Source organism: Liolophura sinensis, chromosome 9 (genome assembly GCF_032854445.1).
Source record: "Liolophura sinensis isolate JHLJ2023 chromosome 9, CUHK_Ljap_v2, whole genome shotgun sequence".
In the NCBI taxonomy this organism is placed as follows: domain Eukaryota; kingdom Metazoa; phylum Mollusca; class Polyplacophora; order Chitonida; family Chitonidae; genus Liolophura; species Liolophura sinensis.
The window spans coordinates 2,967,216-2,980,112 of NC_088303.1; the positions used below are offsets into that span (position 1 = coordinate 2,967,216).

Sequence of the window (12,897 nt, forward strand, 5' to 3'; positions counted from 1 at the left end):
GCAATGATTACATTAAGTATTGGATCAGGAAGCTGTCTTATAGACAGACCAAGTCTTAACAATTTACCGAGCTAAAATTTTGAGTCAGTGTAATGATTTTTATTTTAGTATCGAGAGTTGTCATGACTTCCATAAAAATTAGCGTTTAATTTCACATTCAAGTCCTGGGAATTTCGTAAGAGGTACATAACATATATTTGAAATTTTATGCAGATTGTAAATATGAATATGCTGAAATGTGGTGATGTAACAAATTATTTCTTGGATTTCTTTCGATGGGGGTGGGGTTGGAGGGGGAGGAGTACTAGACAGTTATATTTTCACATCAGCGCGGATGTAGATGTACTACTACTTCAGTATTGATGTTGACTGCTGAAATATGTGTCTTATAGTATCTCCTTTTAAGCATGGTACCAGTGTGTATTGGACCCGGGTGTACACCTGACTTGAGGTACTGAACCAATCTTTGAACTTTTTGCTGTATCCTATGACATGCATTTCTGTGGTAGCCTATAATAATCTCCATTATAAACAAGGAAAGCCTCTGAAACTCACATATTTTGTGACACACACTTTCAGGATGTGCCCAGTGTGTTAAATGTGTATCCCAAATAATGTGTTATCAGCAATATATATACATGTACTACATGCATTTCATTCCCTGTGAACCCATGTCCCGTTGACGAGGGAACCAGGTCCTCTGCATGCTTGTTTATAAAGCACCGTAGCACCCATCTCAAACAACTTCCCAGGCCTTTCACTTTACTGGAGATGTAGATAATTGGTGAAATCAAATGGTGTGGCTGTGAATGAAGAGTATCTTATCACAATCGTCAACGACTTACATGACTCGTTGCCAGACTCGTATATCAAACACAAAGATATGCATACCGCTACATTAGTAATAATCATCCGAGTGAAACGGGCATTCTCGAAGATAAAAAGAAAATTACATGTACTATAAGATGTAACAAAAATTGTTTTGCCTCCATAGTTGTTTTAACCAGCTTAACTCTAACTACTTTTTTCTCGCTGAAAAAGAGATATATGCATAACATTGCAACGTGAACAAAGTGACAAAAATATAGATCCATCTGGTCAAGCTTATTCGAAAATTTAAGCATAATCCCACGCACTGGAACTTGCACCCGGATGGACCGCGCTAGCACGAGAGACGGAGAGAGACGTTAAGAGACGGATCCTAACGGGAGACAGCGTACATATACAAGAACATAACAGTATCCATTTGAACAGGACATCGTGATAAATGGGTCATCAGTAAGCGAAAAAGGTCAAAACCTCTCAAATACTTAACACATCTGTCACTCTAATCTATTGCGCAAGATCTTTTGCTCTGAACAAACTCAGTTATATCTACATGTATGTTGGCCTAACCCTGCGGATTTGGAAAGGTCATACAAACTTCCTCAACTCAACTCCCATTGGTTGAGATTACTGGGTCTAATCTACTCCATTATTCCCTTATGTCTACCTAACCAAATGCTTGGGTAAAGGTCGGGCTTCATATATATGAACATCTCCATACCACAGTACACAGCACACAGTGCTAAGAGGACAGCAAGGATTGAAATAATAGCTACAATTCTGTAACACAGGATGACTATCGTGAGTGAATTCCTACTTTATACTTTGTCATTTTGCGGGTGCAATATGCACCGTTAGGATTAGTAAAAATTGTCGCTCTGTGGCTCTGAGGTTGGCCTAACCTTGAAAAATAGCGAAATCATACGTGAAATCCTGGTTGCGAGCAAATATGGTCCTCTAGCTATCATTAACATTAGCATGTTATGCATAGAGGAGGTAAGCCTATAAGGCTGAGTGTTACGTTTGTTGTACATTTATTTAATTGACAAACCCATTTGTCAGCGAATGCAAGCATTTTGCAACTGATAGTTGGCAAACAATATAATTCAGGGTCAGTGGAGGCGGGGTGGTTGTCGGGGAGTGTGTGTGTTGTGGAGGCGGGGTGGTTGTCGGGGAGTGCGTGTGTGTGGTGTGGAGGCGGGGTGGTTGTCGGGGAGTGTGTGTGTGTGTGTTGTGGAGGCGGGGTGGTTGTCATGGAGTGTGTGCGTGTGTGTGTTGTGGAAGCGGGGTGGTTGTCGGGGAGTGTGTGTGTGTATTGTGGAGGCGGGGTGGTTGTCGGGGAGTGCGTGTGTGTGGTGTGGAGGCGGGGTGGTTGTCGGGGAGTGTGTGCGTGTGTGTGTTGTGGAGGCGGGGTGGTTGTCAGGGAGAGTGTGTGTGTGTGTTGTGGAGGCGGGGTGGTTGTCGGGGAGTGCGTGTGTGTGTTGTGGAGGCGGGGTGGTTGTCGGGGAGTGTGTGTGTGTGTGTGTGTGTGTGTGTGTGTGTGTGTGTGTGTGTGTGTGTGTGTGTGTGTGTTTGTGTGCGTGCGTGCGTGCGTGCGTGCGTGCGTGCGTGCGTGCGTGCGTGCGTGCGGAGGCGGGGTGGTTGTCGGAGAGTTTGTCAACTGATAGTGCTATGATATAATTATAACGGAACATATGTGATATAAAAAGGTTTAATTTATTACGTTAGAACAAAGAAATGAGAAGTACGATTTGTGCGTACTTGGCGTATGCACGTTGCTCTAATTCACCTGGACTAGTTATGTGTAAAAGCAGGATGGTCATGTATGTAAATGTTAGAGCTACTGCCGTCACCCAGAAAAATTAAACGGTAAGGTCGATTCTATTTTAAGATTGTCAGATCAGCAGTGAACGTTGCTAACTGTTTCTATGTAGTTCAGGCACGAGTTCGTGGAGATTTCTGTGTGCAACTCTTACCATAATATGGAGGTATAAACATTTCTAGATTTATACAAATATTTGAAGAACTGAGAAAATTAGTTAAGCATTAAGTGCAGTACATGTATATTCTGCGAATCCAGTTCTCGTTTATGGTTGTTTATAAACGTCATAAAGAGTAGGTCTACAGAAGTAAGCCTACTTGTAACGGGTAATAGTGACTTAGGTAGGCGAATACAAGCTAACCGAAAGTACCAGCAAATGGCTGAAGGTCAAGGTCAGATAATCTGTGTTTCATGGTAAAACTGATCTGAGTTTCTCCGATTACAGTGAAAGCTGATCCAAACCGGTACAGGCTGCAGAGCTGGATGGCTGATTAGCAACTTTGATATAGGAAGCGTTTGAATGGCTATTTCCGCAGAAACGACTGAGGGAGGAGAGGCTGTGAGTGAAATGGAGACGTACCATCGGTCTGCAAGAGAGATGGGCCCACAACTAAGGCCATAGCCCTACTGGTGACACCCAGTTCCAGCTGGATGTTATCTGGTTGCACACAGGATGCACGTGTGGATTTAAACGCCAATGACTTGGAGCAGGACACGCAGGTTAGTATTTCTTTACCCATCTTCATCCACATGTGCATTTTTTAGCAGTATACAAGACTGTGAGATCGATATTTTTTATACCACTAAGTACATTCAAAGTCGGTGCAAATTACTACTTTTTCATGAACTGGGGATTCCGTTGGTTTCATTGTGTAAATTTGCTGAATTGTTTGTTTCGACACCGTCATAGGCCTAACGCCTATCAATGAGATGGTTTGTTTCGCACCGGCATAGGCCTAACGCCTATCAGTGAGATGGTTTATTATAAAAAGGCAACCTGTTATTACAATTTACATTCAGACCGTTTAACTTTTACTCTATTTTTTATTTATGTATTATATTATCTTGTTGATATGGTTATCAGCTCCGAAGTTGGGCCTAATGAGCCTGATGAGAATGAAGTCAATGAAATAAAGTCAAAATAATTAAATATCTAGGCGTTAAATCAGACATTCGTACATCAGCCGTCAGCAAAAAATAGACCCGAACCTAAACCAACGTTCCATTCACCTCCCCCCCCCCCCACCAGAGAAATGAGAAAGTATATGAAGTATATGGTATTAAGGCAAATTCATGCAAAGAGGATGAAAGATTCTAGCCCTTGTTCCCATTCATGAAAAAGAGAATATATAAGTATGCCCTTACAATTTGGTGCACAACACCATAGCTTGTATTTACACCATAGTTTGTATTTACACCATAGCTTGTATTTACACCATAGCTTGTATTTACACCATAGCTTGTGTTAAAACCATTGCTTGTATCAACACCATAACTTGTTTTCGATACATGTTGTTTTTGTGCTTCATTGAGGTGAATTAAAGAGAAGGAGACTAATTTAAGGAAAGAGATCGTATCCAGTAAGGTGCATGAGGCAGCTACATACCAGCTTGGCAGTATTGGCTTACTTTGCTTTTCCTGAAATTGCATTACATTACATTGAATTACATCTTAAAAATTGTATTTGTACGATAGAATTATGTATATAATATGTCTACGTGGAGTGGTACATTCGCAACTGACAAGACACAAGGCTTCAATATAATATCATATATTTTGTAAGGAAAGGACTCACTGATAGGGAAAAACCATCCGCCGAAATCAGTTCAGCCAAATGCAAAATGTGTTTAGTCCATCTAGACCCTGCTTACTAATCCACTAATTATATCCCCCTCAACGAAGTATACTCATTGTTAACCAGCACTTAGCTAAGGGCACTCCACATACTTACAACATACGTTGTCATGGTAGTTAAGGCCTTAGGTCTGTACTTCTCATTCTCCGGGGGCGAGAGCAGATACACTGGCGTATTTATTTTAGGAAACGGCTTAAAAGGCGGCGAATAGGACTTTCCAGTTTGCCACAGAGGCTGCCCCTCGACCCCCACCTGTAGGCCTGTGATACTAGCAGCTGGGTTTTCGGTTATGTTTTCAATATCTTTTTAAAAATTTTCAGTAAATACAAATGTTCGGGAAGACAAAGGCAATTCTAGTCACTACCGAGGAATGGTGTGGAATGCGCATGTTTGACATTATTTTATATACAGTTGTGTGATGTCATAACCAGGAATTTTTCATCCTAATTACTATGGCGGCCATTCTACTGACCAATGCGGTCATCGTACTTACTATGGCGGCCTTCCTAATTACTATGGCGGCCATTCTACTGACCATTGCGGTCATCGTACTTACTGTGGCGGCCATCCTACTTACTATGGCGGCCATCCTACTTACTATGGGGGTCATCGTACTTACTATGGCGGCCATTCTACTTACCATTGCGGTCATCGTACTTACTGTGGCGGCCATCCTACTTACCATTGCGGTCATCGTACTTACTATGGCGGCCTTCCTAATTACTATGGCGGCCATTCTACTTACCATTGCGGTCATCGTACTTACTGTTGTCGGCCATCCTACTTACTATGGCGGCCATCCTACTTACTATGGCGGCCATCCTACTTACTATGGCGGTCATCGTACTTACTATGGCGGCCATTCTACTTACCATTGCGGTCATCGTACTTACTATGGCGGTCATCGTACTTACTATGGCGGCCATCCTAATTACTATGGCGGTCATCGTACTTACTATGGCGGCCATTCTACTTACCATTGCGGTCATCGTACTTACTGTGGCGGCCATCCTACTTACTGCGGCGGCCATCCTTCTTACTACGGCGACCTTAAATCATGAGGGAAAAAAAGCCCCACACAAAGGAGCCAATACAACGTGGTTTACTGTACCTGTTTCTGTTTCAGCTGGCCTGAGATTAGACTACCTTACCTATTGAGGAAATATATTATAGGGCATACGTGGAAAAATCTCGACTGCCATCGATTCTCAAGAGAGGAAGGAATAAAAGGGGGCGTACCGACGATGAGACGATTAGGTGTTTTCGGGTATGAACTACCTAACCAAACAAAGGCTTTTAGACGCTTTTTAAAAATATTTTATTTGTTTTATTGATTTGTGTTTTACGCCGTACTCAAGAATATTTCACTTATACCACGGCGGCCAGCATTATGGTGGAGGAAACGAGGCAGAGCCCGGGGGATTTAAAAACATTTTATAGTCATTGAGCGTTTGATTAATGTTTAGGCCCACATTTTGCTCAAGAATATTTCACTTGTGCCTATGACTTCAGTTAGGTTTATGGCTGAACAGAAAACCAGACAGAACGATGGAGACACCTCCTCACTTCGACAAGTTCCCAGCAAATCTCCTAACTTAAACCCTCAACCATGTTAATAAGCGTTAGATTTGACCCAACCTTATTTGCTCATGGGCTATAGGGGACCCCCGGCAAAGACCATTGGTTTGAACGGCAAGCGCGAACATGTTCATGAACTCTGTCTTCTATCATTGTCAAAGGAGATAATATATTGTCAGCATATATGTGTCATCAGAGAACAAGCATTAGGACAATTATGCTACTAAGGGAAATGTCTTTTGCTGTTTTTTTTTTCTCTTTTTGAAACCACAACAACGCTTTAAGCGTGCCGTCCATTTGAACCCTTGAAATGCATTCTGATTGGATACATCTCGAGGAGACACTGACATTTATGGGGAAAAGGTTTGTCCATACACTCAAACATATATGAGATGATTATATCGTTGTTACATCAATATACTAAACAGATGTACATTTCTCTCACTATTTGCTCGCATTTCATTTCAGATATGGCAGACTCCCAATCAGTATGAGCAAACAAGAAAAGAGGGCAAAGATGAAGAACATCGTTTTTTCTCGCGTATTCGCGTGTCTCCGCGTGTCTCCGCGATCGCAAATGGCAGGGCGCGCGCACCCCACTTCCCCTTTTCCTGTATAACACTGCACGTTTCCACAACTGCATTCATTCATCAAACAAGGCAATCTTTTATTTTCTTCATTTTCATGATAAAAATTGCTTGACCTGTTTACATTGTCAAATCAGTTCTTAATGTTTGATACTAAATGAACTTGAGATAAATGTAGAGTTCACTGAGATACGATCTTAAACTGCATTAATTCCATGCTTACTAATCTACAACTTGCTTTTCGGTTCAGTTTAAATCCTGGAATTATGCTTCTTTATTGTTTCTAACATAAAGCACGTCTTTCATTTTGTCCCCGTGAAGCCGCCTCTCCGACTCCGGCAACTCGGTCAGACGTTATATGTGGGCAAGAAGGCATCCGGGTAGAGATTCCACTGAGCCAGTTAGAAGGGGATGACTTCACATTACAGGACCCCAAATGTAGTCTTACTGTCAGCGATGGCAAGCTTGTGGCAGACTTCGGCTTTTCAGACTGTGGCACTATGGCGGATTTCACCGATGACGCTATCATCTTCAAGAACTTCATCACGCCGCTGCGGGTAGGAGACTCCGTGCCGATCATTTGTAAGTATCCGCGCCATAAAAATGTCACCCTGCCCTATAAGATTGCCCAACGCAGCGTCCGCTTCTACGAGAAGGGCCTGGGGTCTCTGGAAATGGTAATGCGACAGTTCAGCTCGTCAGGATATCAGACTGAGATTCAAGCCAGCAGCTACCCAATCTTCATCAACTCCGAGGAGCCTGTGTACCTGGAAGTCAGAGTTACAGGCAGCATGTCTGACGGACTGGCCGTTTTCCCAACGAAGTGTCTGGCCTCGGCGTCCGCCTCACCTACCAACGACACCAATGCTCGGGAAATCATCAAGGACGGGTGAGGAAATACAACAACATAAAAGACTACAGCACAGAGACAAAAACCAGCAACGATAGTTGATGACTGGTCCCATGAACCGGTGAAATCCGGCCCCTTGTCCATTTCCCTCTGTTAGAGTTTTACTATGTTCATGTAAATGCTTAAAAGGTAGCCACATACAGGCCGCCTTGACACTTGTCACTGTGTGCCTATACCAAGTGAAAGTGGAGAAAACAGAAAACGCCATTTCTGACGTTATTTATACGGTTCTCTTCACCCAATATTCCACATCCGTAATCTTCACCGATACTAAACAACAATCAAATAGGCCTATATCAAATCAAATCTTCACCCGAAATTCGTTAACCACACGTCGTATATATATATATATATATATATATATATATATATATATATATATATATATATATGATACCCGTACACCTCCTCACGCGACATTCGTATATGCCACTCGTCACACGCACTAGCATACAACTTTTCGCCAGGCCTTATATATCAATCTCTACCCGACATAGGTATACCATTATTTACCCGATATTCGTATATATCACTCTTTACCCGACATTCGTATACCATTCTTTATCGACATTCGAATATGCCACTATTTACCCGACATTAGTATACCACTCTTCACCAGACATTCGCGTATATCAATTTCTAACTGATATTGCTACGCCATTATTTATCCAACATTCCTATATACTGCCGATATTATTATACCACTCTTCAACCGATATTGGTATACCATGATTTACCTGACATTCGTATATACCACTCTTTACCCGACATTCGTACGCAATCTTCACCCGGCACTAGCATACCACTCTTTACCCGACTTTCGTATACCACCCTTTAGCCGACAGTCGTATTACCATGCATTCTGTAAACGACACAGCTGCACCATTATTTAACCAACATTAGCAATCCTATATACCATTCTTCACCCGATATTAGTATACCACTCTTTACCCGACATTAGTATACGGCCCTTTACCGACATTCGTATACCACTCTTTACCCGACATTCGTATGCAATCTTCACCCGGCACTAGCATACCACTCTTTACCCGACTTTCGTATACCACCCTTTAACCGACAGTCGTATACCATGCATTCTGTAAACGACCTAGCTGCACCATTATTTAACCAACATTAGCAGTCCTATATACCATTCTTCACCCGATATTAGTACACCACTCTTCACCCGACATTCGTATAGCACCCTTCACCAGAAATTCGAAAACAACTCTCTAACCTACAGTCCAAATACAACGATTTACCCGACATTCGTATGCCATAAATTCTTTATCTGACATTCGTATACCATTCTTCATGCGACTTCGTACATAATACAATTCTTCACCCGACTTTCACATGCTATTCTTCGTTCAACATTCCTTTACCACTCTTCATCCAACAATCGTTTACTGCTGTTCATGCACCCAACATTTGTAGGTACAACATTTGTACACCGGCCGCCCTTAATGATCCAACAGTTGTAATTTAAGGTTTAATAGGTACTACCAATATATATATATACATTTATTTATTGTATTGAGGGACTGACAGTTACCTACACGAATTTGGTATATAGCATAGAACCTAATATTCATGTGCATGTTAATGAAACGCAATTTGACTGGAACGAACCACAAGTAAATATCGTAAGTCCGTCGTTGCACGGTCTAAAACGCCGATGCAGCGATTTCTGTTGGTATTCCATTGATTGCATCCCTGAAAGACCTCAATTTAAATATATTTCCTTTTATTACATGTGTGTAAAGATGTATATATGTAACTTTTTTGTATATTTATAGGATATCCCTAAGTGGCCGCAGGCTATGGGGATTTCTCCCATTGTAAATTAAAATGAAATTAATTAAAACCAGCCCATCATCTTCCTTCCAGATGTAAGACAGATACCAGCGTTGTCATCTACCCCTCTTCGGCTGGTAAGCTTCGGTTCCGGTTCAACGCCTTCAGTTTAACTCCAAAAAGCAGTGTTACCTACGTCCACTGTGAAATGTTGGTATGCAGTGTACTAGACAGATCCTCGAAGTGCCACAACGACTGCTCCGGTTCAGGCGATACAATGAGGGCTAAGCGGTCTCTGCAGGCAACAGCCGAACACAACGGACACTTCGTCTCCAGTGGTCCCCTCTTCCTAGACAACAACCAATCAGGCACAGGTAAACAGATATGAAATTTATATTAACAAGGACGGTCGTGTTTCAAAGAATAGACAACAAATAATATTATCTGACTTGTTTAGGAAAGGGGGTGAAAACAGACATAATATGCTTGGTAACCGTATAAAACAACTTCTAACAAGGAATTCTTATGAGGTCATGGGATGCGCCATATTTGTGCACCCGGGAACACGAGGTCATGGGATGCGCCATATTTGAGCACCCGGGAACACGATCTCATGGGATGCGCCATATTTGAGCACCCGGGAACACGAGGTCATGGGATGCGCCATATTTGAACATCCGGGAACTCGAGGTCATGGGATGCGCCATATTTGAGCACCCGGGAACACAACGTCGCGTGACTTGTACCAAAAGCATGCCAGTGGTTTATTCCCGACAGTTTCCTCCAGTTGCCCAATAAACTTCATAACCCGAGGCTGCTAGGGTAGAAGTCAAAAAATCAGTGGCGTTATACAACAGTTAATGAATAAATCAGTACTGGTGCATAAATACAGTAAGATGTTTTGGGACATTATTAAAAAGCCAGCCATCGGATTTGGTGGCCTATCTGGCAGAGGTGGTTAGCCTGTCACTAATACGGTCGTCGTGAGTTAAAAGTCCAGCTTATGCTGGCTTTCTCTCCGGGAAGGTCTGTCAGCAGTCTGCGGATGGTCGTGGATTTTCTGCCACCATAATCCTGGCCGCCGTTGTATAAGTGAGATATTGTTCACTATACAAAAAAAACAAGACTGAAATAAATTTTGGTCATAGAGTTGCAGTAGACACTCATAGTACAGAGACCCAGCCAACCATCGGTAGCTATTTGAATATCAAAGACCAAGGAAATCTTACCTCATAGCTCAACATTTTGCTCTGCTGTTCACGGGGCTGCCATTTCCTCCCATACTACATAGATTGCCAAATGCAGTTCGCGATTTGCATATCAAAAACCTTTGTGGTAAAGTTGTGTCCAACTCCCCACAGTGTCTTTTGCTACAATGATTTACAACTCTATTACATATGAAGTCACTGCTCTGCAATTCTTACTCATACGATGAACAATGATATTTGTGACATTATAATAGTTTGGGTCTTTCTTGTTGATTTAGTGGCAAGATCAAGGTACTTTATAATGAGAGGATAAAATCTGTGTATGACAGTGTCAATCATTCTACTTTTTGGTTGTTTAGAGGTAAAAATTTGAATGTATCTCATGACTTGAACATTATGCAGTTTTACAAACTCCTCAGTCAAGCGTACTACCCGTATTCTTTGAATGCTTTGTTATAATTGTTTTATAATTATTTTTCTTGTTGAAAGTAACACACTTTCTGTGCATTGGACTATCACATGTATGTTGACATCGCATGCCTCTCACCTGAGATATAGTATATCCCAGCTCTCACAACACGTTCGTTTGACCTATAGGTAAGCGAAAGCGGGTAATGGCCAAGTGCTGAGGGCGATTACCTTTCTATCGCTAACACACGAGGTACGGGTTCAACCTTAGCCTTGATCGGGCAATCTGTAGGCTCCTGTCCTCTCAAGATTTGTGCGGCCTTAATGGCTATTAACTGACCGTCCATCTCATGTCGCCGTTAGCGCAGTCTAAATCGTTCGCTGAACACTAATTGCTTCACGAACTTGGTGTCTATCTACGTCACAAGTAGCAAAGTTCGTCAGTAAATTGCCGAAGGTTGATGGTTTACACCATCTGGTTCCTCCTCCCCTTGTGATAAAACTGGCCACCGTCATATAGGTGAAAAATTCTTAAGGAAAGGAGTAAACGCCAGTCAAGTAAACAAATATACGTAAACCGAGCACAGAAGCTATAAGCGAAATTCGATTTGAAGAGGTGTAAAAGATTATTTCTTTCGCACTAAAATTTGTTGATAAACCTTTAATGTATTATTCCCTTCTTATTTTTAATATGGATTTATAGGCATATATTCTGACCATTTCATCATCTTTGAGCTGTAAACAGGTGTTCGTTTGTTTTGTGTGAGTTGTAGGTTCCAGTCTCGTGGCCGTATTTGGTGTGGTGGCTGTAGTCAGCATGGTTGTTTCCGTGGTTGCAGTTGCTGTTGCCACGGTTACCGAGAGAAGGCGGAGAACCAAATCCAGGGACATTAACTAAAGTCACCAACGGATTTATCTACATATATATGCAACACATAACCTTAATTAATCAGATAGCAAGATGTTCTTATTTCAGCTTTTGTTTGATTACGTTCAAAACTGAATGTATGAATGTATGAATATGCAAGGAATTTATATAGATAGTAACTCGTGATTCATGTATGTAAATGATAAATATCTGCTTTTTGATGTGTAAATGTAGGCGGATAATATGCATAAAATGCAATGAATTATATAATAGTAAACTCACACACACTAAACAAATTTTTATCTTTGCCTCTGAAATTTTCGTGATTCTCATATTAGCTCTGTTGCTACACTTAATTCATTAAAACAGTTTGCCTCGAAAGCATAATGTGCTATCATGTTTTCCCGCGTTTGCATGAGTGACGAAGTTTGATTTCCTTTTTCTTGTGTATTTCCCCGTATGAGATGTATAATAAAACCCGCTTTTGCATCACGTCTGTGATTTGTAGACATTTTTTAACCGTAAGAGGCCCAAATACGTCACGTGTTCAAATCCACCTCCAACTGGTTTGGCGCCTTAAGCTGAATAAATGTAACAAAAGGGCAGCTGTTAAATAAATGAATGCTTTATCGTTAGAAACGTTGCGGACGTATACGTAGGGGGCCTATACACGTAGTGTACAGCAGCCATTTTGTTTTGCTCTGACTTGAATGTCTCTTGCCACACTATTGGTGTATCGGAATATCAAATGACTAGTGAGTGGAATATGAGAAGCAAAGATTTGGTGCTCTCGATACTTGATTACTTGTCTGAAGATGTCATGTGTTACAACGCTATATATATGAAAGTATCTGATGACGACTGTCTCTAGATCAACACACACGGCGATTTACCGTCCGCCAGTTGTCATCTGTCAAATACGGATTTTATCCGTTCATGATGGCACGGATCATATAACGTTTAAGGAATATGATATCATCAACAACAGTTTATGTGGGCATATATACATATATATAAACATATATACAGAGCAGAGACC

The 12,897-nt window shown here is 41.6% G+C and overlaps 1 protein-coding gene across 2 annotated transcripts; it reads left to right on the forward strand.

The window, feature by feature from the left end:
• The first annotated feature begins 1,403 nt into the window (after positions 1 to 1,403).
• On the forward strand, positions 1,404 to 12,350 carry LOC135475151 (ZP domain-containing protein-like). 2 transcript variants are annotated; one of them, XM_064754920.1, is made up of 6 exons: positions 1,404 to 1,626; positions 3,093 to 3,367; positions 5,629 to 5,769; positions 6,549 to 7,556; positions 9,468 to 9,748; positions 11,764 to 12,350. In XM_064754920.1, the coding sequence occupies exons 4-6, from the start codon at positions 7,168 to 7,170 to the stop codon at positions 11,886 to 11,888; spliced, it is 795 nt and encodes a 264-aa protein (XP_064610990.1). In that variant the 5' UTR covers positions 1,404 to 1,626; positions 3,093 to 3,367; positions 5,629 to 5,769; positions 6,549 to 7,167; the 3' UTR covers positions 11,889 to 12,350. The 2 variants fall into 2 exon arrangements, with proteins under 2 accessions (XP_064610990.1, XP_064610991.1); XM_064754921.1 differs by having other exon boundaries at positions 3,184 to 3,367.
• Positions 12,351 to 12,897: the final 547 nt, after the last annotated feature.

Bases quoted from the DNA above. Each gene is read 5' to 3' on its own strand.
- LOC135475151 (XM_064754920.1), top strand. From the start codon at position 7,168: ATGGCGGATTTCACCGATGACGCTATCATCTTCAAGAACTTCATCACG. The intron at 7,557-9,467 runs GTGAGGAAATAC...TCTTCCTTCCAG, and splicing joins CGGGAAATCATCAAGGACGG to ATGTAAGACAGATACCAGCG. The intron at 9,749-11,763 runs GTAAACAGATAT...TGTGAGTTGTAG, and splicing joins CAACAACCAATCAGGCACAG to GTTCCAGTCTCGTGGCCGTA.